This window comes from Lissotriton helveticus, chromosome 7 (genome assembly GCF_964261635.1).
Source record: "Lissotriton helveticus chromosome 7, aLisHel1.1, whole genome shotgun sequence".
NCBI lineage: Eukaryota > Metazoa > Chordata > Amphibia > Caudata > Salamandridae > Lissotriton > Lissotriton helveticus.
Window position 1 is genome coordinate 1307308096 of NC_136068.1, and position 24295 is coordinate 1307332390.

The 24295-nt window shown below is 47.6% G+C and overlaps 1 protein-coding gene across 4 annotated transcripts in view; it reads right to left on the minus strand.

The window, feature by feature from the left end:
* RHBDF2 (rhomboid 5 homolog 2) overlaps nt 1–24295 on the minus strand; it is a 443538-nt gene that overhangs the window by 76218 nt on the left and 343025 nt on the right. For all 4 annotated transcript variants that reach the window (XM_078654596.1, XM_078654599.1, XM_078654598.1 and 1 more), the window contains exons 3-4: nt 4030–4186; nt 2750–2883 (exon numbers count right to left, since the gene is read on the minus strand). In XM_078654596.1, the coding sequence (XP_078510722.1) occupies nt 2750–2883; nt 4030–4164 (269 nt within the window). In that variant the 5' untranslated portion in view covers nt 4165–4186. The remainder of the gene's footprint in view (nt 1–2749; nt 2884–4029; nt 4187–24295) is intronic.

The window sequence follows — 24295 nt, forward strand, 5'->3', positions numbered from 1 at the left end:
TTGTCCTCTGGGCAGTGGGAAAACGCAATGCTTAATCTTACGCGGACCATGTTTACCGCTAGTGTCGTGTGGTATGTCCACGGACAGGGGGAGGGGGGCGGGAACGGCACACGGGGAGGAGGGGGCGGGAAGGCAAGATGAGCAACTGAACAGACACACGGGGAGGGGGGGGGCGGAACGGACACACGGGGAGGGGGCGGAACGGCACAGACGACATGAGACGCGGGAGGTGGGCGGGGGGGGGCTCACGGACAGCGGCAGGGGGGCGGGAACGGCAGCACTCACCTAGACTTCCTCCAGCGGCGGTCGGCCGCGTAATGGGAAAAACAAACACATTTTTTTTTAAACGAAACTCCGCCCACCGCCGCGATGACGACATCGCAGAGGCGAAGAGGGAAAAAATGTCGGGAACGCCCCCGAATCTGGTCCGGCCTTGACGGACAGATCCGGCTCCCAATGGCTAGCCTCCATTTATGGAGCTAGCCAATGGGAGGAGGTGGCGAGGAGGGGGCGGATACCCGACCCCACAGAGCAAAACATAAGATTTTGCTAGCGCATGCGTACTTCGTACGCATTGCCAAGCAAAACCTAAAAAGGAGGGGACTCAAGGTAGAACCCTGCGGCACTCCAGTGGTCACCATTTGTGGAGCAGAAGAGGACAGAGGCAGCCAAACCTGCTGCGATCTGTCTTCCAAAAATCATTTAAGCCAGTTCCAGGCAGATCCAGTGATACCAATATCTGAGAGATCGGCCAATAGCAAGGATTGAGGTACGGTGTCAAAGGCCGCAGAGAGGTCTAATAAAATCAGAGCCGCTCTGCCACCAGCGTCCAAACACTCTCTACTTGCTTCAGAGATTTAAACAAAGGCCGTCTCTGCACTATAATTGGTTCTGAACCCCGATTGGGCTGGATGGAGCAAGCCAAAACCTTCCCCAAAGCTGGTACACTGTTTGTTAACCACCTTCTCACAGACTTTCGCCACGGCCGGGAGAAGACAGATAGGGTGGTAGCTAGCTGGAATCGAAGGATACAGAGAAGGCTTTTTCAGCAGAGGCAAAAGTTTGGCCTGCTTTCAATCTTGAGGAACCGTAGCGGTCTACAAGGACATATTAATCAGAGTATTGACCTCTGGATTAACTGCCTCAGCAACTGAGGCTAACAACCTGGCCAGACAAGGGTCTGAAGGGGAGCCAGATTTGAGGGATTTTAGAATGATCAAGGAGTCTTTCAGGGCAATAGGTAAAAAGGCTGACAAGGAAGGTTATATGTGGGAGCTCAATGTAGGACACAGCATACATACCTATGGAAAACAGACAATAGTTTGCCTATATAAGTAAAAATAAATTTGGTAAATGACTGGTTTGCACATGTATACTAAACATAGTGTTTTCTGTAGTCATCACACAGATGGTACATGGGTAATGGTCCCTTTAACTGTGGTCTAAGGTGGTGTTTCAATGTAATCCAATACCTCATGAAGAGTATTTTTTTACTTAGGTAGTTGAGCTCACTTAAAGTCTTGATCACTTTTCCAAATTCTTGATTCTATATGTTTCATGAACTAAAATTGCCTTTTCTCACAGATTGGAGCAGCCTCTGACCTCTTTAGAACTTTTTTCAAGCGGTATCTAAATGATCATGAGCAATTCATCCTGGTATTCAAGAGGGTTTATGCATGAGCTGCCTCCCAGGACGGCACAATGCATTTCTTGATTCTGCTGTTCATTAAGGCTATGCCTTGAAATGACCACAGTCCTCAAGTTTAACTACCCAACCCTGGGCTCTACACCGCAAGAGACGGCCTCTTTTGATTTCATGTTAATAACTGCAAGACTTTACTTATTTATCACTCGTATGAAACGATACCAATCAGAAGAGTAATAGAACAATACAACTCATCAGAGTGCAGGGGGAGGTAAGGAGAACAAGGGAGGCGAGAAGGGACGGAAAAGCAAGAACACTGCAGTACTAAAGGGGCAATAGCCCCAGGTGAACTTTATGGTATAGTTCTTTCTTCCAGGGTGTCCTTTAGTGATGCTTACTCTGCCTAAGGTGTATCCCTGATTTTTCTTAGCAGTCACCTTGCCAGGGATATCATTGCTTCTTTCATTTGGAGGAGTCTCTTAGTGCCGCACATCCTCAAATGCTTCCAGCAGTGGCCCATCCTCAACCTTCCTTTGTGAGAAAGGAAAGTGCTTTTCAATTCATTTTTGGAACCCTGGTCAAGTCTGAAAACAGACAGGTTTTTGGAGCAGTGTAGCTTCAATTCCTACTCTTTTTTGAGGTTCAGGGGAGCTGGTGAGGTGCTCTTTAAAGGTAATTCTCGGATTCGGTCTTTGGCACGGACTGTAATCGAGGTGCCATTCTGCATCTAGAGGTATCTAATTTGCCACACTGTAAAGGAAGGGAGGCAGAGAGCGGTCACTTTTAGACTCTCAAAAAACATTAGCACCAGCCTTGGTTGGGAGTTAGGTCATACTCTTGCCACCAGGTGTGCAAATCTAAAATTTCAACCCAGGTCATCAGCTACTTCAGAGGGACTAAGAGAGCAGTCTTGTGGAATCGAGCAGATGACTGTCCTCAAAATGTCCGCGTGACTCATGAAATACTTCTTAGACCTGCATCTCCTCGGTGGATGAAGGCCTGACTCTCAGGAGCTGTAACGCATCCCGCTCTGTCAGTTCTTTGAGCATCATATTCTTGTGTGTGGCCAGAGTACATAAAGCAAGTGATCCCGCGAATGGTTACCTGCGGATGCTTTGGGACAGGGATCCCTGCCGGTGCAGCCCCGGTCGCTTCCCAGAAGCATGGCTTTCGTTCCTGCGACGCTCCTGCGGCTCCTGCAGGCTCACACTCTTTTGGTACACTGGTTTGTTCTGTGGCTGCAGAGGAAGAAAAACCATCAAAGTTAAATCACCCATTCTCACTGTTCTAACTCTCCAAATAAGTTGCAGCAGAATGGAAGAAAAAGATAAAGGAAAAAAGGAGGAGGCTGATAGGGACAATGGAGGAAGAAGGGATAAAAGACGGAAAACAGACGAAAGGGAAAGAGACAGAGCGAGAAGAACACAGGAAGAATTTTTTTTTAAAACAGATAAAATGAGAACGCCAGGGAGAGAATAATCGGTAGGGGAGAAAGAGGGGCAGGGGTGGAGGTGGGAGCAAAGTGTGGCAGAAAGCAGGCATGGACATAAGGAACTAGTCTATATCCTAAAACAGCTTGCACCTGACTGCGGTGGGGCAGCTTGTCCTGCTCGTACTGAAGGCAGGGCTTGGCTAACATGACCACGGCAGAAAGAGGACCTGATGGGATTTTGGTGTTTGCTTTGTTGCCTTTGTCTCTGCAAAAGGGTCAATGCAGAGACTCAGTACATGAGCCAGTGAGGATGCACCTTAGAGGAGCAGAAGATGCAGGCGAAAGCACCAAGAGTAAGAAATGCACAAGCTTTATTTAAAGACCAGCAGCATCATGGACCTATCTGGCTGATAAGTGCACCATCTTTGCGGAGTGTGAGACTGGTGCAGAAAAATGTAAAAATGATAAAACTGGAAGTAGGCCAATTCAACAACATCCCAACACCCACTAAGACCGCCCCAACGATCCTTTAATTCCAGAAAGAGCTGAACACACCTCGCCAAAGAAAAGTGTATATTGTCGATGGAGAAAATACTCTTCCCTTCAAAAAACGATGTACCCCTCGCCCAGTACATGTTCACCAACGTATTTTTGCCGCTGGTGATTTACAGTGTCCTATTGCCACCGACTTGGGTTCATGCTTTATTAATACCCATGCACAAAGATCGTTTTAGGCACAAAATGTAAACTTGGCCTTTTCAAATAAAGTGATGGAAGGGTCAAATAGAATTAATTTTAAGTGAAGTACAGGCTTTAGATAGTTTTGGGAAGGACTTGCTGCACAACAGCAAGATGCTGTATGAAAGGAGGTTTTGCAATTGTACATTTGCATTCTCTCTCCCCATTGCCCCAACCACCCGTGAGCCCATTACTAGCTTGAGGACCATCACACCTGTGTCAGCTCCGTCATCTTGTGGGTTCTGTGGTCTTCCGTTGGCGGGATGGTGATGGACAAATTGGGGGGCTTCCGGCTCTGCAGGCGACTGCTGCTCTGGTTGTTCAGCTCGTTATTTTCGGAGGACGACATCTTGTAAAAGGTCTTGGTTGACCTAGAGGGAGGAAGGAATGAGATATGAACCCACCGAGGAGTACAAGATTGTCTTTCGTTCTTGCAGAGCCAGCAGCCGCAAGGAAGGAAGCAGCAGCATCGCTTGGTGACAGTCCTACACCCTCATCTGATCCAAATGCATGTGTGACCAGATCAAATTATGAATGTGAAACAGGAAAGTATTAAGAGTTAGGACCTAAGACAGAAGACAAGATTGCTCAGGTCACACAGGTTGCCCAAAGATATTACACACTCTCGATTGATACAGTGGAGCCATCTCTCGGGTTACACAGATTTCCCCGACTCTTGCTTCACTCAGCAGAGGGGTCATCTGTCAGAGGCCATGTACTCCAGTAATACAAACTCCCATGTTACAGAGCCCTTCCCGCCCTGTAACTCGGAAAACAGAGGTCTCAGCTCAGATTTCAGAATTGTTATGAGAGATTCACCCCACGGGATGTTGGCAGCGAAGCAATGTCTCCTCCTACACTTGTGTCATAACCTTCTACATCTGCAGACTCCGCCTTCATACAGCCGAGCTCCCCCAGCAGGACAGACCTTACAGAATCAGGGCGTCAGAGTAACCCCTCTGAAGAACCACGGGTTGGAGGCAAACACATCAATGGGTTTTACAAGAAGTCAAAGCACCTCTGTGCATCGAGCTACACACCAGCTCCTCATCTACCAGGGCACCGAGTTGTTACCTTGTGTACCTCACACTTTTTGCTGCGCTATTCCTCGCTGCAATAGTTATAAGTGTTTACGGGATCAATACGCTGCTGCCACCTCTTAAGCGGAAAATGTGTTACAAGATGCCGATTAGAAGAAAAAAAAAACCTAAGAAAAGCAGATAGCAGTAAGCATTGAAATGCTTACTAATACTATTAGTTATACTGCTGAATTAAAGGAGAGTTGAGCCTGCGTTTCAAAGCCTATGAGCCAAGCTCTGCCGTGTGACCTTCAGCACAAGGAGGAAGGAAGACTCTTCTTAAGAAATTACCCATTGCTTTGCTTTCCCCTCAGTGCTTCTTGGAAGTAAATCAGACCTCATGTTGCAATAATTACCATCTGCGCCCCCCCCCCCCCCCACCCCCAAAAACCAAGGCTAACTGATCTCAGGGCCTGCCACACAGATTTTGGTGCCCTTAGCAAAATGCCCATATGCACTCTCACGATCTTATTGCCAGCGCACGCAAACAAGCATTGCTATGGTACGAGGGTCTTGCCCAACCGATCTAAAAACACAGCCCTCTAATCTGTGAACCTTTCATGTGGGAAACCTGCTAAGAGTGAAATACAGTGATCAAGTTGTGAGTTGACAGAAAATAGTCCCACTCACCAAAAGACTTTTGAAAATTGGAGGTGTATAGAACCCTGAGTGTCCTAAATAGGAGCAAGATAAGGCAACACCCCTAAAGAGGGAGTTGACCCTTCAATTTTAAGGCCGATAGGTCAACAGACAATAACATGACAAGCGAGCAATAAAAACAATTACAAAAACAAGCACAATACAGGTTAAGGCAATGCCTTGGATGAGGGTAGAGACACCAAAATGTCTATACAGATAGATAAGGAAAAAAAGCAAAACCATAAAAATCGAGCAATAATCATGATGTCAGAATCTAGAACCAAACCGGATCAGGTCACACCCCAGGTACGGGCAGCGACACCACAGTGTAGAGACAGGTAGCACAGCCCAGGTAGCTGTAATCCAGAATGTAGATGTATATGTCAAATTCAATAACAAGGCAAAACAATTAAATGTGTAAAACTGCATGCCTTCCCAAATCGAGTTACACGTCACATGGCAAACCAATCACTACCAAATATAACCCTATTTTAAGATATTTCTTTATGAATTAATTCAGCATTATACCCGCTCAACCCTCTCCATTCTCACATGAAATGTTGAGTATGAATACATGCCAGGCTCGGTACAGACTCCACAACAGCTGAAATGTATTAGGACACCTTCTTTTACTATTAGGTCATTGTTTTTTAGGTCTTGCCTAGAGACAGCATTAGCTGTCTCGCTGGCCTCATATAGTATTTGTGGCTTCCGATTCTATATGGTACCAACGCATGGCAGTCTCAGTGATGAATTGTTACAAGAATGTATACGTAATAACACAGACTGCTCTTAGGGCATGATTCGGATTATGCATGTGTATGAAGAATGTGAGAACACACTTAAACTAACTGAGAATCTGGAGAAGGATGTGGAGTCCTACGGAAAGACACAGGAGACAGATACTTTCAAAGCAAAGATGGAAGGAAGTAAGAGTGCAGAAATAGGAGGAGGAGATAAAGAAACAAAAACCCTGGAAATTCATGAGGGACAACACGGACTATGTGAATGGACGAGTTCTCATTTTTGATCAAAAGTATGACTATGCAGCAACAACTGCGAAATCAAATTGAGACTGAAAGGAACAAAAGGATAATGTGTCAGAGGAAAGGTCGGTTATGAGTTCAGATATAGAGTCAGATTCAGCTAAAACGGTAGAATCCATGAGTAATCCTACAGATAATCCTAGTACAGGTGGACAGTGGAGGCTCCTCGGCTAAGGCAGAGGAGCATCGACCCACTGCTTTTTGCAATGTAAAAAAAGAAAAAGAAAATGATAATACGAGGTCATTATAATTGTATTTTTTCATGTTGCGGCGCCTTTGCGGGCGGTCTGCTCTCGTAGCAGGGGGAGGAGTGGTTTGCACTCCCTATGTGAGCATGAATGTGTGGCCAACTGTCTAGGGCCGGCCAGTCATGCGCATTTTGCATGTTCTCCACCCAGGCTGCATTACAGCCCGGGTGGAGAACATGCCCACCCCTCCAGTTCCTGGCTAAGCACCGAAACATGGTGCTCAGACCAATCACAATACTGTATTGCAGCGTTGTGGTGGGCTGTGGGATGCCTGGGAGCACTGGTACTTCCGGTTTCCCTTAAGAAGCTAGGAAGAGGACATAGGAGAGATGGAAAGGGATTTTTGTTCTCTACTCTCTCTACTCCCGCCCCTCCCTTTCTCCCCTCACCTCACCTCACCTCACCCCACCCCACCCCACTTCTGCTTCCCGGTAGCAGCCGCCACTGCAGGTGGAGTGCTTTTAAATGAGTACAGGGTGCTGCAGCAAGACAGACAGGCAGCACCCAAACATACAGAAACAGAACATGGAGACGACGCAATAAAAGAAAGAGGGAGAGGAGGAGGATTAAAAAGAGGAGGCATGCTAACCAGAGGCAAGGCCAGGGGGCAAGCCCCAAGCAAAACAGATGAGAATTTTGTAATAAATTTGACTGTATAGTCGTTATTAAAAGAGGAAATTAAAGTATTGCATTTGGTTTGCCTTTTTCTCCAACTACAGACTTTAACTATACAAAAACAAGAGTAGATTTGTTTAACTTTGTCAACAAATGTAAACTGATAAAGGCACATGCAATATCAAAAAACAAGAACTATGACTAAAGGAGTCTATTCCCACTGGAATAGCAACCTTATAGATGGCTGATGATGCTGGATGTCTATGAAATGTATATGAATTCGATCAGCATATTGACACAATAGAAGTCAAAGCCCTGAAGGGGACTCAAATACTTTGGTGATAACTTTGAATGGGATGGGTTTAACAACCAACATGAGCAGTGGTACAGATTTTAGACCGAAGTCTAGATGCGTTCCTGCACTAACGTATGATGCAACTGATGTGTTCCAAGAGGTAACGATTAAGCAATTGAAACACCTAAGAAGACATACTCTCAAAGATCAGAAGAAGAAACGGAATTTGAATTGGTCACAATATGAGACTTTGTAACTTTTGTCAGAACAATCATGAACAGAATATATTTCCAATATATACAACTAAGGCCCTGATTCCGATGTCGGTCTGGAACTAGAACCGAAGGACCTCCTGTCGTCTGTTCCAGTCCAGGAAGCAGGATGCGACCGAACCCTGTTCTGTTGCAATCTTATACTTTACAATGGGAGCATGTATTCCGAACGGAATGCATGCTCTCATTGTAAAGAGCAGGGGTGCAGTTCATCCCAGCACCCCCTGACAGGCACCTCAAAGAGCCAGTCACCAGGTGCAGGGATCAACAGCAGCTTTACATCCTTGGGGCCCTGCTGGGGGCCCCCTAACACATATTCCCTGTGTCGGAAAAGCATTTAAAATCACAATGCATCTTGTGTGGTCACCACGGTTAAGAAACAGCACGCTTACTTTGTATAGCATTTATTTGCATTAATAAATGTTTCAAAAAAACTAGCCAATGCACTAGCTTGCAAAGGCCAGACCCACTGGCTTTGCCCATGCTAGTACTGTTAGAAGGAAGTGTGGTTTCTCTTTTCCAGGTCTCCTTGCAGCTCATGACCAGTGCCTAGTGCTCCCCACTTCTTATGTTCTGTCGTGCGGTGGGGTAGACTATATGGTGGGGTGGGGGTGAAGAGGTGGCCAGGAAAGGCGGAAGTTGGTGTCATCAGACACATGCAGTCAGGAAACAGCTGTACTAGCCCAAGCACTAAATTATACTGTGATTTACTCCTGCAGGCAGGTATTATGTTACGGTTAATCGAGCAGGTAATGGCAGGCATGTGCTAGTTGAACAGGCAAAGGCGCTGTACCATATTGTTGTGGCAGGGATAGCGGGACGTCTAAGTGGGGCTAGTATGGCCGGTGCAGCAATTTCTCGAACCCGTAGACTAGGGTGACCAGGCGCCCCGGATTTCCCCGTACATGCCCGGTTTTTCGGCAGCAGTCCCGGCAGATTTCAGGAAATTCATCTCATGTCCCTGTTTTTTGAGAGGGTCGGCTGAAAAGTGTGAGAGGTATTTTTTTATGTTTCACAAAGCAGGGATAGTTAGAAGCTGTTATATGAAAGCAATTGAATTACCAGGCATGCAACTGGCTTTAAAAAATGGCACTTAATGTATTTTCTTTCTGCCTTTTCTGTAATTTTCTGCTAAGGAGCGCTGTCATTCTGTGCACTGTGTTGAAGTAAAATTGTAGTCCTTCTATTTTTGGGAAATGTCCCGGTTTTTTGCTTTACAATTCTGGTCACCCTACCGTAGACACCCCGACATTTTCTAAAGCAGGCTGCATTTCCTCGAGCACAGAGGGGTACTGTGCCATTCCTCGAGCATACATTAGTACTGCAGCCTTTCCTGGAGGACTGAGGCCTTCCTCGAGCACACAGATGCACTGGCGCTTCCTCGAGCACCAATACTAGCATTTCTCCTTCGAGTTAGATGCAGATGGCGGACGTCTCAGGGCCACAACTGCGAACACGTTGTTGTTCCATTGTGGGCTAGAGGCGAGAGACGTGACGACGAGGGAGCAGAGGCGGGGCCCAGGGCAGGCCCCGCCCACCTCTCGGTGACCCAGAACACCGTCTCCTCGCAGATGCTCTTAGACAGCTTGTGTGAAAGTACCGGACTAATCTTTATGTTGTGGAGACTTTACAAGGAAGCTAACGAGGAACGCCAAGGTCAAGGGCAGGTGGAGTGATCTAACCGCACGAGGACGCGGCAACAGTGGGAGGGGCTGCGGGGAGCACGGAGTACAATGAACTCGTTTGTACTTACTACCATTCCTATGTGATTTTAGAGTTTATCTGTTTGTATCTCTTCCTTGAGTGACTTTCAAGTTGTACATGTGCAATTTTTTCCTGTTTTCGTCTCTTTCCTGAGTGACTTTACACCTTGTACATTTGCAATTTTTTTCTGTTTGTATCGCTTATGTAACTTATGTGATCCAAAGTGCTTATGTAACGCAACTGGTTCTTTTGTAAAGCGCTCTGACACCTTTGGGTAATGTTAGCGCTATATAAAATCACATTAAATAAATAATAAATAACATTAAGATAAAACTCAGGGATACTTACATGCCGGACTCTGAGGGACCCCTGGGACTTAATAAGGTGAACCCCGGGGGTACATTCCAGAGGGCCCAGTGGGGCATTTATGAGATTGGAACCCCTGGGGCACATGGGAGGGAGGACTCACTAGGCACATGGGAGCGGAGGACCCCATGGGCACTTGGGAGGAAACCCTGCAACGGCCCTGTATGGTGAACCTTACGTGTCACATGCAAGGGCAACCCCTGGGGCACAAAGAGATCTGTAGCACGGGGTGGGGCGACACCTGCTCACCTTTTAGACTACATTTTGCCCAGAGAAGGAGGGGAACGGTGCAAGTAGTGAAGTGACAGAAGAGAGAGTTCTCAACAGGGGTACTCAGAAGAGGGCTCTCCAAATAGGAAGCATACAACATAGTATTTTAGATGCCAACATCAATGCCATCATCCAGGCATTGGCGGGGGCTCTGCCCGGGGGTGTCTTTCCCAGGGGATGGGGCGCCATCACACATGGGAGTGGACTTCTTGTCCCATGGTCAGCGATGTAATCCTCCAAGTGATGGGGGTTCCCAACCCTGGAGCACAGTAACCACCCAACGGACTGCTAGGCAGGTCATTGTAAAGTAGGGGGGTGTGAAATTACACTATTTTTTCTGCAACATTTCTTATGTATTTTGCACTGATACACATTGGGTAGAAATGTAGTTTGCTGCTATATCACATTACATTTTCACACAAGGTCAAACTTTGCATAAAAAAGTTGTATGATATTGTCGATTGTTATTACAATTATGTTGTGCAGATTTGTAGAACTCAATATCAACCGCAAGGGTATCCTGCCTTTGAGCAGGTGGGAGTCTAGCCACACCTAGGACCTTGTGGACTATTGTGGAATTCAAGAAATGAGGAGGCTCTTATATGTAGTGCAAGTCATTCCATGCTTTAGGAGGGATGTAGGAGAAGGCTCTTCCCTGTAAGTGGTTTCCCACATGCGTGGGATGTGTGCAAGTAGGAGTCGGAAGAGCGGAGGTGTCTGGAAGATTTGTGAAAACACATGCATTTGTTGAGGTATGCTGGGCCAGTGTTATGTATTGCCAAGCAAGTGTCGGTGAGGAGTATGAATTGTGCTTGTTTGAGTATGGGGAGTCAGTGGAGCGCCTTTAGGAGTGGAGTGATGTGAGTGCAGCATGGGAGGTTGAGGGTGATTCTGGTTGCAGAGTTCAGAATGGTCTGCAGGCTTCTTGTGATTCTAGTGAGTTTGTTATTGATCCAGCTGAAGAGGGTGTTCCCGTGGTCCAGATGGCTTGTGGCCAGGGCGCGTTTGATGGTTTTCTGGGTGCTAATTGGGAGCTTTTTGAAAATCTTCTTCAGCATCTTGAGGGTCTGGAAACATGAGGCTGTGATGATGTTGACATTGGCGGTCATGTCGAGTTTACTGTCAACAATCCTGAGGTTCTTGGCATGGGTGGTGAGGGTGGGTATCAGTCCTACCTCTGTTGTCTATCAGGTGGAGTTCCACTCTGAAGTGCTCTTCCTGAAGATCACAATTTCAGTCTTATTGGTGTTCAGCTTTAGACAGTTGGTCTTTATCTATCCAGTGGACAATTTCATTCATGCAGGTATTGACCTTGATCCAGTTACTGGGCATCTTGTCCATGAGGGAGAAAATAAGTTGGGTGTCATTGGAAAGAACCTGATGTTGTGAGTGTGAATGATGCTGGGTAGAGACATCATGTATGCACTGAAGAGGGCTCGGCTCAGGGAGCATCCATTCGGAACTCTGCAGATGAGGTCACAGGTGTCAGAGGTGTATGATGCCAGGCTGACGGACTCAGTGCTTACAGTGAGGAAGTAGCAGGTCCATTTGAGTGCATGTCCTTGGGTTCCGAAGTCGTGTAGCAGTAAGGTGATGACTGGGTGGACGACTGAGTCAACTGCTGTGGAGAGGTTTAGGAGGATGAGGGCAGCTGTGTCTCCTCTGTCCAGAGTCATGTAGATGGCATCAATGGCGGCGGTGAAGGCAGTTTCCGTGCTGTGCTTTGGTCTGAAACCAGACTGAGAGGTGTCAAGGGGTTGAAGGTCATTGAGGTATTCGATGGGTCTTCAGTTGATGCTTCAGATATAAACCTTGCAATTAAATGATTTCTAAAGCTTAATCTGATGTTTGCTATCTACTGTTTACATTAACCATATACTACAGACCGTATGCTACTTTATACAGCGGTTGTGTGCCCTGGTGGTCTCCGGTCTATATTAAATAAAACTGTAAAAATTAAATAGGTTTAGGGTAATCCTAAAATACTTGTCCATTGATTCAGATAGCACAATAGACTTGTCAAATGTTGATGGCAAATCATGTACTGTTGAGGTGGGAACATTGTTGACCATCCAAGGTTGATGCTAAAACTAATGCTGTAACTCAGCCGGTTAGAGTCAGTCTTGAAAGGACCAAAGAAGGCAGATACTTGAATGAGGTAACAAATGTTAGAGTTATCAACTGACCATTATTTTTGCATTACTTAAGAGTTTAAAAACTGGAGTGTATCCATTTACTTGAGTACACCTATGGCCTTCTGGAGGTCAGACGAGCCATTTTCAGGGACAGATGAAGAATACCCCTGGACAGGGAGACACCAATAAAGGATTCACCGAATTGTGAGACTGTACTATGTACAAGTAGTAAAAACTGACTGAGGCAAGGGTCGAGGACAAGCTTAATTTCAGGCTAGCCAGCAGACCGAGATTTGACCACATGGCACGAGGGGAAAAAGAAGATTATACGCAGCTCTTACTGCTGCTCAGTCTTACTGGAGGAACCAGCTATTTGCCATGGGCTAAAGAAAAGTGATCTGGCTGCACTAACATCAAGCCTAAGTTGTGGAGGCTTCTCTGAGGAAATAACAGAGCTTTTCTCAAAGTTCCTCTGACGGCCAGCTCAGTGATGCCAGCCAAGTCATCTAGACCCTCAAGAGTTCGTTCGTAAAAGTGGGAAACTTGAGAAGTGTGCGCTCAGTAAATATATTTTGGCTACTTTTATTGATTGGGCTGGATCCTTAACAGTGGTGTGTCTTGAGTGGCAGTGGACACTCTATAAATAAGGGTGTTATATCAATTAAGATAGCAGGAGAGGTGTGTTCCACTATTCAGTGGGTACAACTGAGTCTATTAGGGCGAATAAAGACATTTAGAACCGTAAAATTTATACAACACGAAGAAATCAGTACAAACTCAATGTCTTACAGTGACTATGTCCAGCTACTTCTCCCTGGGAGCACGTTTGGGATTGCTGCTTTGTTACATTTAAGAGGGCTTTTTGAAGCTCTGCACCCCTGTGTGTTCTAGGCCCACATTTGCTTTACTTGTCAGAAGTTGATGAAACAACATGTTATGCGTGTTTTGATGGTGTGAGCAACAAAATGTTGTAAAGAAAAAGAAGCACCCTCAAAAGTGACTCAAGATGGAAAATTAGAGGTTACAGGCGCGTTTTTCCAAATAGTGTAATTCAAGATTGATGGGCTCTGATTTTGGGACACAAACATGCAGTCACCAAACTGAATCCCTTGACGGTGTTTGTCCAAAATATGCTGGGGCCATACCATCAGGAACTTGCATGCTGCAGGTGCAAGGGAAAGGAGCTTTTAAGTCTCACGTGCCTGTAGGGTGCTCTGGTCCACTAACACCAGTCTGCTGGAACATAGAACCTCAAAGACGTAAAGAGCAGACGCACCAGTGGGTTTATGTTTCGCCTTCAATCTGTAGCCTTCCCTTTGGCTGCTGTAAGCCTCCAGCGCTCTATGCAGTTTTAATGACGGCCTACGGGGTTAGCATTGGCCACACTGACCCATGGCATCTTTCACTGGGATACTTTCTGTACCCAAGGTACATGCTCCCAGCTTGGAACCCGACTTACGCTGGGACCGGCTACCCTCTACCGCTATAGAGTGGGGTTCCTCCTTTCATACCATAGGATGCAACCGCTACGTATAACATAACAGGTGTATTTGTAAAGCGCACGATTACCCAAAGGTGTCCTGGCGCTGAATAACAGATGTTTATTGTTACCCAACTCAATGGTACTCATTTTATCGACCTCTAATGGATTAAAGGCTGAGTGGACCCGCCAGGATTTAAACATGTGACCATGAGGTCGAACACAGGCCCCTGCAGTGGCTGCTTTAGTCCACTGAGCCACCAGACCTATCCATAGTTATATCTTGCCTTACTTGAGAAGGTGTTTAAAATTACCTTTAGGACGCTCTTAAACAGAAGTGGACTCAGTAAAAGTGGGTTATTTCCCCTTATTCCCCTCGGTGGAGTGGTGTTCTTCTGCCGCATCAAGCTCCTTGGGCCCCTCCCTGTTGTAATCCCCTATGCACCCAATATTGTGGCACAAGCTTCTCTTCCTTCTTGGTAAGTGATCTAAAGGACTGAACTAATTTAATTATTAAACTATTGGTGTTCTTTTAGTTCGCCACCTCTTCATAATATTCCCCCTGGGCTAATTCTCAAAAGTGTAAATAGCCTTGCCCTCACCATGTGTGCTCACATTAAATCATTATTTCTTTGTTAATTGACCTTTTGTCTTGTTATAATGTAGGTATTGCGCACCGCAATCCCATCACCACGCAAGCTATTTTTGTCCATTTGTGCCAGTTACTTTTGTAACAGTGATTTTGTTCGTCTTCTGCTTTAAGAAGCCCGAGTCCAGAAGAGGACTATATAATAAGCCCAGGCCGAAACATTGTTGACTACTCCCACATGATATTAATCTGATTCTTACTTTTGTTGTGATTATGCTTGTTTTGAAACACAACTCAAAACGCATTTTAGTTCAAATTATGGTATCCTCATTTTTGCACTCTTTTAGAATTGTAATTTACATGTAAACAAGTATGAATAACTTATTACTGTATTTTACCCCCTTAGCACCCTGGTATAATATGCTCTTTTGAATTGTGACAACATTTATTACTGATATATGATTGTTATAAATTATTGTTTTGGTTCATTAACCACTGTCATAGGCCAAAGGACAATAATGAAAGCATACAGAGAGGTTCTGAGCACATATCTACAGAAGCCCCTCTGTCCCCATTCAGTGGTTGCCCAAATCTGGGTTCCACCCCCACCAGGTCGATGCGCTAATAAATGCAAACAGACATACACTAAGGAAAACCATGAACAGATGGGAATGCAAATTTGCAATGGTCAAAAACCAGCTCCTACAGAACAAACCAATGTGTTCCTTTAAAGAAAAATCAAGAGTTTTGGACTCCAGAAAACTAACCATTCCTCCGTCCTGTTTGTCGAGTCTGAGGTCCATCCAGCCCAACCAGTAAGGGATCACCTACCTACCAGCATAAAGCACAAACCCAGAGAGCTCTTGGGCAGTTCGATAACCAGCTTGCAGGCCCATGGGCTAGGGCCGCGCAGCGGCAGCATGCCAAAAAAAGTCCACTTTGAAATCAGTCCACAGTGAGGTGGTTTCAACATTATCTTGCCACAAATTCCCATCATCATAATGGTTTGTATCATGTCCATAATTCTCCTTTCATATTCTGTGCACAAAGTTCAATCCCGAAAAAGTGTGTCCTTGGACAGAGGATGGCCCAAAGTACTTTAGGAGGAGGATAACCACGTGATACAGTTCATAAGGCACCGTGATTGCAGGTAACCTCGGAGTACTGTCCTGTTAAGTTGTCCCTCTATTCAGAGCGCCATTTTGTAAGCCTGGGGCGAGAAAAGCACAAGACCTACAGACTGGGAGATAGTGGACCGTAAAAGCTACAAGGACCCCTTAATATTCAGCACCATAATGCGTTGTGCCCATTAATTATCGTCTATTGTACACACTTAGTAGCATACTTTACAAAATGCATTGTCTGAAGATATTACTATCAATAATGCACCACATCGAGATCGAACCTGTACCCGGCAGGCAAAATATCGACGGGGCATGCGCGCACCCCACTGAGCTGTCTTACTAGCTTGGACAGCCAGCTTGTTTGGAATTTGATGGCAGGGCCTGGAGGGTGACGTCATGCAGCACTTCCTTTACATCCTGCCCACCGAGGCACTAGAACCAGGGATCATGGACCCGCATAAGAGCCACAATAAAAAGTTAGTGCTGCTAACAGACTGATAAGCAGAGATTGTCAACGTGGGCGTGATGCTCTAATATTGACTGTTTTTATACATTCAATCCGGTGCCCATTGGCCTGAACTTTGACACCATTCATGCTTTGATAAGAGTCAACATAGCACAGGCCTGCTTTAGTCTCGGGAGCCCATGTTGTGCTCCTTTTATTGGTTGTAAAAATGTTCCTTTCCGGCCTTTCATGTAGCGCATGGTGGATTAATGTAGGGGAGGAGTGTAAAAAAGATAAGGGTTATCTTGGTAGAGAGAAGGTACAGGCTGGATCACTGGCAGCCGCCCTGTCATAACCGCGAGAAAATGAAAAGAAGAGGTGGAGAGTCATACTCCAGCAGTGATAACCAAACCCCTCCATATAACGAGGAGCACCCCTGAACACCGGGCCATGAGGGGAAGCCAAAGATGCTGGTGCTTCTGAAGGGTTGAGATAGTGTAAACCAAAAACCCAGGCTTGTTTCTCGGAAAGGCGAGTTGATGACATGCTTGTAGGGCTACTATACGACCACTATACAGGATGCTTCTAGCACCCCGACATTATTTTCCAATTAAAATTGGGGAAACCTGGAGTGAAGGGGGTAGGTTGGAGTGGGGTAGATTGGGGTGGGCTGTGTAAGGTACATTGGAGTGGTGTGGAGTGGGTGGGGTAGAGTGGGTTGGGGTAGCTTGGGGCTCAATAGAATGGAGTGTAGTAGAATGGAGAAGACTGGGGTAGACTGGGGAGAGTGGACTAGATTGGGTAGATCGTAGTAGGGTAGACTGGAGTGGAGCAGGGTAGATTGGAGTGGGCTGGTAGACTGAAGTGAGGTAGATTGGTTTAGAGTGGAATGGAATGGATTTGAGTGGGGTATATTGAAGTGGAGTGTGATAGACTGGGATGGAGTGAGATGGATTGGGGTGAATCGAGTGGAGCAGATTGTGGTAGATTGAGTGGATTGGAGAGGACTGGGGTAGATAGGAGTGGAGTGGTGTGTATTGAAGTGAAGTGGAATGGGGTAGACTGGAGAGGAGTGGGGTACGTTGTAGTGAAGTGGAGTAGAGTAGATTGGAGAGGAGTGGAGTAGATTGGAGTGGGGTAGATTGAGAGGAGTGGATTAGTTTGGAGAGGAGTGGGGTAGAGGGACATGGAGGGGCGTAGAGTGGAGTGGTGCAGCTTAGAGCGGCATGCAGTATAGTGATGGGTATTGTCCTAGGTTGGAGTGACATACCGTAGATTAGAGTGGTATGGCACAGAATGGAGGGGCATAGAGTGGAGTAGATTAGAGTGGTGTAGAGTGGAGTGGTGTAGAGTGGAGTGCTGTAGAGTGGAGTGCTGTAGAGTGGAGTGGTGTAGAGTGGAGTGGCGTAGTGTCGAATATGCATGGAATGACAGTGCACTGCCATTACAGACAACACATTATCAATCAAAATGACCATTACATTTGCACAGACAGTTTTACTGCGCACAAACAATAATGTGTGCAAATGTCATCACCTAGTGTATTGATGTGTTTTGATCCTTTCAAATATTTGTTTTAACCACACTTCAGAATTACAAAAAAAATAAACTTGATTTGTACTTTCCTAATTCTGATATATTCTGAAATATCAACACAGTTCCCTGTTGTTGAGTGCTAGAAAAATACCTTTCCTTCACTTTCAGGTCAGAGAAAGAAAAGTAAATACCAAGTTCCCTCTGAAGACTGCCTTAAATTGGACCTCTGTCATTGAATGCACAGCAAATGTGATAAGATAAGAACAAGATTTAAAGACCGTTTTACAGAAAAAAATGAGCACTCAGAAGGCTAAAGTAAACAAGTAATGCTCTACTGGACTGACAAATTCAAGCTGGACAGCCTAAAACAATGTAACTCAGCAAATAGATAGCAAGAAACTGAGTTACCAACCACAAAGCCAATGGTCAGCAATAGGTAAATTGAATTCCCAGAGAAGAATTCAGAATGCCCACAATAAATAGTTAGAAAAACAAACAGCTACACTACATTCTCTGGTAGGTCATGACCTATAGATGACAGGCATTTCCCACTTCTTTGCTACTGTTCTCTTCCCTCATTCACCATCAGGTGGCAGTGGCTCGCCAGCTATAAACAGCTACTTCTCCTACGATTGGGCATAATACTGAAATGATAGAGGTTCTGGCTAGGCCATTTTTAGGTTTTGCCTACGCAATGCGTACGAAGTACGCATGCGCTAGCAAAATCTAATGATATCTCGATATCTCTCTATGTGGGGTCGGGTATCCGCCCCCTCCTCCCATTGGCTAGCTCCATAAATGGAGGCTAGCCATTGGGAGCCGGATCTGTCCGTCAAAGGCCGGACCAGATTCGGGGGCGTTCCCGAGAATTTTTCCCTTTCTGCTCACGTCATGTAGACGTGTTCACTCGGTGGGCGGGGCGTTTTTTCGGGCTCGTCGAGGTTTGTTTAGGCCATTTTGCGGCCGACCGCCGGCCGAGGAAGTCCAGGTGAGTCTTCCCTTTCCTGTCCCCCCTCCCGCTGTTGGTTCGTTTCCCGCCCCCCGTCAGTGTGTGGCCGTTCCCGCCCCCCTCCCGCTCTCCCGTCAGTGTGTGGCCGTTCCCGCCCCCCTCCCGCTCTCCCCCCCCTCCTTGTATCTCGTAAGCCTTTGTTGATTTTTGCCAGCTTCCCCCACTCATTTTCATGGCCCTCCTAGATGTTTTCAGGGCCCTCCCAGAGTGAGAATCCTGTAGCCGGGTCTTCTGACGTGGACATTATTCAGCGTTCTAACTGCGCCACGGATTTCTCCTCAGACAAGCTTCCCTCTCCAAGCAACGCCCTCTGCCAACCCCGGCCTCATGGGGACCGGGGATTTAACCGAACGGACTTAAATTAAGATTCCAGCGGAGAACTGGAAGGCTGCCAGGACGCACAGCCCCTCTTCCTCTAAACCCAGCACTACCCCCTGCCACCCCCAATCCCGCAGTTACTTCATCACTCAACAATGCAGAACTGCAGCGGGGGAGGAGGGCGACTGCCAGGCTTGAAATTATATCAGAAAGAAGCTGCACAGATCAGGAATGCTATGGATAAAGAAATCCAGTCTGCAAAAAATTTGTATAGGTCTCAAGTGGGAATCATTTGGCGCCCAATCAGCATGCTGCGCGTTGTTAGCAAAAAGTGTCAATTTTCTAAATGCGAGCCGAGCCTCCGATCACGGCCAAATGTATCTTAATGAAAACACTCAGCAGGGTCCGAATTCAATGTCACAAAACTCTCAATGTCAATGGCCCCAGGGAATGGTATTTTAGTGTGAGACCCACACATAATGATTTAAGAGAAAACGTTTCTGGCGAAGGCACATAACTTCTTTAAAACCCACTGCATAAAGCATGTTGCAAAACCAAATCCCTTACTTTAGGGTAAGGCTCCCTCGTGGTAAGTTTAGATTAAAATATGTGCTCCCTCTCAGAATATTCTTCACACCAACATACTCTTCCCGTAAACACATCACTACCCCGTACTATTCAACCACCACTCATCAGCAGTACTGCACATACAAATCTTGCACAGAAAACCACTACATCAATATTTCCTCACTACTCCACAAAAAAACCCACACAAATCTCAATATATTATATTTTTAACACATATATTCCCTTACTATGTAATCAAGTATCTATATATTATATTAATACTATTGTATAAGGAAAAGAAATACTCTCTCAAAAGCTTTACTCTGTCCTGCCATCACCCTACACCACAATGGCATTTGTCTGTTGACTTATAGTACCCTGACGAGGTGTTGAAGCGCTTTTCAGCGAGTATCAAGCTACTCTGGAACCCAAAAAGATTAGTGGTGGATTGGTATAGGGAACTATGAGAGAGAGAGTGAAGAGATAGGATACATTATCCTATCTCTTCATTCTCTCTCTCATAGTATCCTATCTCTTCACTCTCTCTGTCATAGTTCCCTATACCAATCCACTACTAATCCTTTTGGGTTCCGGAGTAGCTTGAGACTCGTTGAAAAGCGCTTCAACACCTCATCAGGGTACTATAAGTCAACAGGAAATGCCATTGTCCCTTCTTTGTGGCACAACATCTCCCTCTTAAGTCGTCTCTCAAATGGCAGATGAGCACAGTGGCCGCCACTGAGATATTGTAGAAGATTGCCCTGTGGCCCACACCTCGTGGTCATCTGTCGAATCCCCCCAACCCCACCCCGCCCCACTGCTCTTACCTGCACTAACATGGCTGCATAAAGAGTGCTCCAGACAGGACCCTGACTCTGAGTTGGTACCTGTCTATTTTCACCTGTGAATCTTTTCTTGTATGTGTTCAAGACTACGGATGATTTCCCCAGTAGATCTTTCCTTCCTTCACTTAGCATAATTGTGCTACTTAGTCTGCAATATCCATATGTAATTCCATTGCACTTGTCAAGCTAGGTCTTGCATTTACATATGTGTGCAGCCATTGTTAGTGCTATCAGGACAGAAGAGATACAGTCAAATTTCCTTGTACTGATGTTGAGACGGGCAGCGGAGTGCAGGACTAGTTTTAATGGTGCTAGTGTGGGGACAGGGGACGTGGTATGGGGCAGAGAGATGGGGGCAGTGCATTCGGGAGAGGACATTGGAAAGAAAATGGCAGAGTACAGGGAAAATGTGAGGGGGAACAGTAAAGAGATGCCAGGGATAATGTGGGATATTCGTGAAGGGGAGAAGGGGCAAGGAAGGCATGGGGGAGAACACGAAAGAGAAGGGGTGGCAGAAGCGCGAGACAGGAGAAGATGGGGTGTCGTGACGTAGTCTCACCGGTCGCCGGTCACAGGTCGCCTCTCCTGTAACGCTGTTAAAGTGCTGGGCAGGAGATAGAGAGCAAGAGAGAGAGAGACCCCGAGAGGAGGGAGGCGAGAGAAAACGAAATCTTGCACTCGGTGAGCTACTCATGCTTGGACCCAAAAAACGCGAGAGCTCTGTAGTTTAAAATGATGGGGGGCCCTTTAAGTGAGAGTTTCAGCAAAACCTAAAATGGATAAACATGTAACAGCATGTCGAATATTTGAAATGCTATAGAGAAAGATAATACAGTTTTGATTTAGCATTTGTTTTCGAAGCATTGCACAGCCATGTTCTTGGTTTCCTTAAATTTGGACGCGATGTTATCGGCCTCTCATCTATATGTAACTTGTTATGGGATATGAGCAGATTTTTACCAGATCGTAACTTGGTGTTGTAATTTGGTTTCTTTTATGATCAAGCTCTGATCTGCATTGTGTGGCAATGCTGTGACCAAGGCTCATGTCTGCACTTGTTCTGTTGTGTTATTATGACGTCCAGGCTGGTTTTTGTACTTTGGTTATTGCTTACTCGCAATGGTTAGGGTCAGATCTGTCTGTGCCTGGATTATTGTGAGTTTGCGATGATTGAGTTCGGGTTTGCATTCAGCCTTATGTGGTTTTATGATGCCTCATAATTGATTTTCATTTTATTTATTGTAGGAGTGCAATGACCCTGCTGAGGTCTGCACTTGGTGCAGTGTGTTTTTATGATGGCCAAGGGCATGTCTGTACTTTGTTCGTTAAGAATTCTTGGTCAATGTTGTATTGTTACTTTAATGTATTAGAGCGTGGCAAAGCGAGGCTTAGAATGTTCCTACTTTTCTTCCCACGGGTTCCAGTCCAGGAGATCAGATGCTACTGGTGTCCTGGATGGAAGCTGTGCTGCCTGGCTCTTGCCTGATTCATCCTGTATCTACTCTTTAACAAATCTTTGGTGCCTGCATGCTTGCCCCAAATTCTGTGCCCTGTCCCAGCCTGCTTTTCTGACTTCCTCTGTCCGTTGCTTGAGTCCTGTGAGCCTCCCCTGTCCCTCTTTTCTTTTGCTGATTCCCTCTGACCCTCATTGTTTCACTTGTTCCTGCTTGCTTGTCCCAGATTCCTTGCTCTGTCTTTGCTTGCTTTCTTTCTCTGAACCTCCCTGACCCTGCTTGCTTGCTAGGTTGCTGCCTGCATGCCTCTAATCCTGCCCTGTCCCAGATTTCTTGATCTCTCTGCTTGCTTTTTCTGCCACTTCTCCGTCCCTGCTTGCTTCCCCGTCCCTGCTTGCTTCCCTTGCCCTGCTTGCTTGCCCCGAATTCTGTGCTCGTCTGCTTGCTCTTCTGAACTTCCTCTGCTGGGCCCTGCTGCTGCTCTGCGCCCCGGAGAGCTCCGCGCTGGCAGACTTCTCAGGTAAGACCCTCTCTGCTTCCCAGCCTGTCCTCTCCCAGCCTGCCGTCACCCAGCCTGCCCTCTCCCAGCCTGCCCTCTCGCAGCCTGCCCTCTCGCAGCCTGCCCTCTCGCAGCCTGCCCTCTCCCAGCCTGCCCTCTCCCAGCCTGCCCTCTCCCAGCCTGCCCTCTCCCAGCCTGCCCTCTCGCAGCCTGCCCTCTCGCAGCCTGCCCTCTCGCGGCCTGTCCTCTCGCGGCCTGCCCACTCCCAGCCTGCCCTCTCCCAGCCTGTCCCCTCCCTGCCCTTTCCCAGCCTGTCCACTCCCAGCCTGCCCTCTCCCAGCCTGTCCCCTCCCTTCCCTTTCCCAGCATGTCCTCTTCCAGCCTGTCCACTTCCAGCCTGTCCCCTCCATGACCTTTCCCAGCCTGTCCTCTCCCAGCTTGTCCACTTCCAGCCTGCCCTCTCCCAACCTGCCCTCTCCCAGCCTGTCCCCTCCCTCCCCTCTCCCAGCCTGTCCCCTCCCTGCCCTCTCCCAGCCTGTCCTCTCCCTGCCTGTTGTCGTGTCCCGGTGGCAGCAGGCAGCAGGCAAGAGCGTGCACTGCGTCCCCGAAGTAACAGCCCTAAAGCAAGCAAGAAGTACGCCCCCCTCCCACCAATCCCTGTTAGGTAGTGGAAACTGTCCAAACTGGGGTGCAGACAGCCCCTCTCACCTTTCGGCCTGGTACCACTGCACCAGCCGCACTACTTCCCTACTGACCGTTCTCCACTTCAGCCCCGTCTAAATTACAATTCCTGCTTGTGACCCTTTTGCCTGCTTGTGCTTGTTTTCATGACCCTGTTGCCTGCTTGTGCCTCCGTGTGCCCCTGTTGCCTGCTTGTGCCTCCGTGTGCCCCTGTTGCCTGCTTGTGCCCCTGTTGCCTGCTTGTGCCTCCGTGTGCCCCTGTTGCCTGCTTGTGCCTCCGTGTGCCCCTGTTGCCTGCTTGTGCCTCCGTGTGCCCCTGTTGCCTGCTTGTGCCTCAGTGTTCGTGCCCCTGTCGCCTGCTTGTGCCTCCGTGTGTCCCTGTTGCCTGCTTGTGCCTCCGTGTGCCCCTGTTGCCTGCTTGTGCCTCCGTGTGCCCCTGTTGCCTGCTTGTGCCTCCGTGTGCCCCTGTTGCCTGCTTGTGCCTCCGTTTTCGTGCCCCTGTTGCCTGCTTGTGCCTCCGTGTGCCCCTGTTGCCTGCTTGTGCCTCCGTGTGCCCCTGTTGCCTGCTTGTGCCTCCGTGTGCCCCTGTTGCCTGCTTGTGCCTCCGTGTGCCCCTGTTGCCTGCTTGTGCCTCCGTGTGCCCCTGTTGCCTGCTTGTGCCTCCGTGTGCCCATGTTGCCTGCTTGTGCCTCCGTGTGCCCCTGTTGCCTGCTTGTGCCTCCGTGTGCCCCTGTTGCTTGCTTGTGCCTCCGTGTGCCCCTGTTGCCTGCTTGTGCCCCCGTTTTCGTGTCCCTGTTGCCTGCTTGTGCCTCCGTGTGCCCCTGTTGCCTGCTTGTGCCCCTGTTGCCTGCTTGTGCCTCTGTGTGCCCCTGTTGCCTGCTTGTGCCTCCGTGTGCCCCTGTTGCCTGCTTGTGCCTCAGTTTTCGTGCCCCTGTTGCCTGCTTGTGCCTCCGTGTGCCCCTGTTGCCTGCTTGTGCCTCCGTGTGCCCCTGTTGCCTGCTTGTGCCTCCGTGTGCCCCTGTTGCCTGCTTGTGCCTCCGTTTTCGTGCCCCTGTTGCCTGCTTGTGCCTCCGTGTGCCCCTGTTGCCTGCTTGTGCCTCCGTGTGCCCCTGTTGCCTGCTTGTGCTGTGTGGGTGTCTGTGGAAGGCTCTGTGTGGGTGTGTGGAGGCTTCTGTGTGGCTGTGTGTGTGGGGAGCTTTGTGTGGCTGTGTGTGTGGGGGGCTTTGTGTGGCTGTGTGTGTGGGGGGCTCTGTGTGGCTGTGTG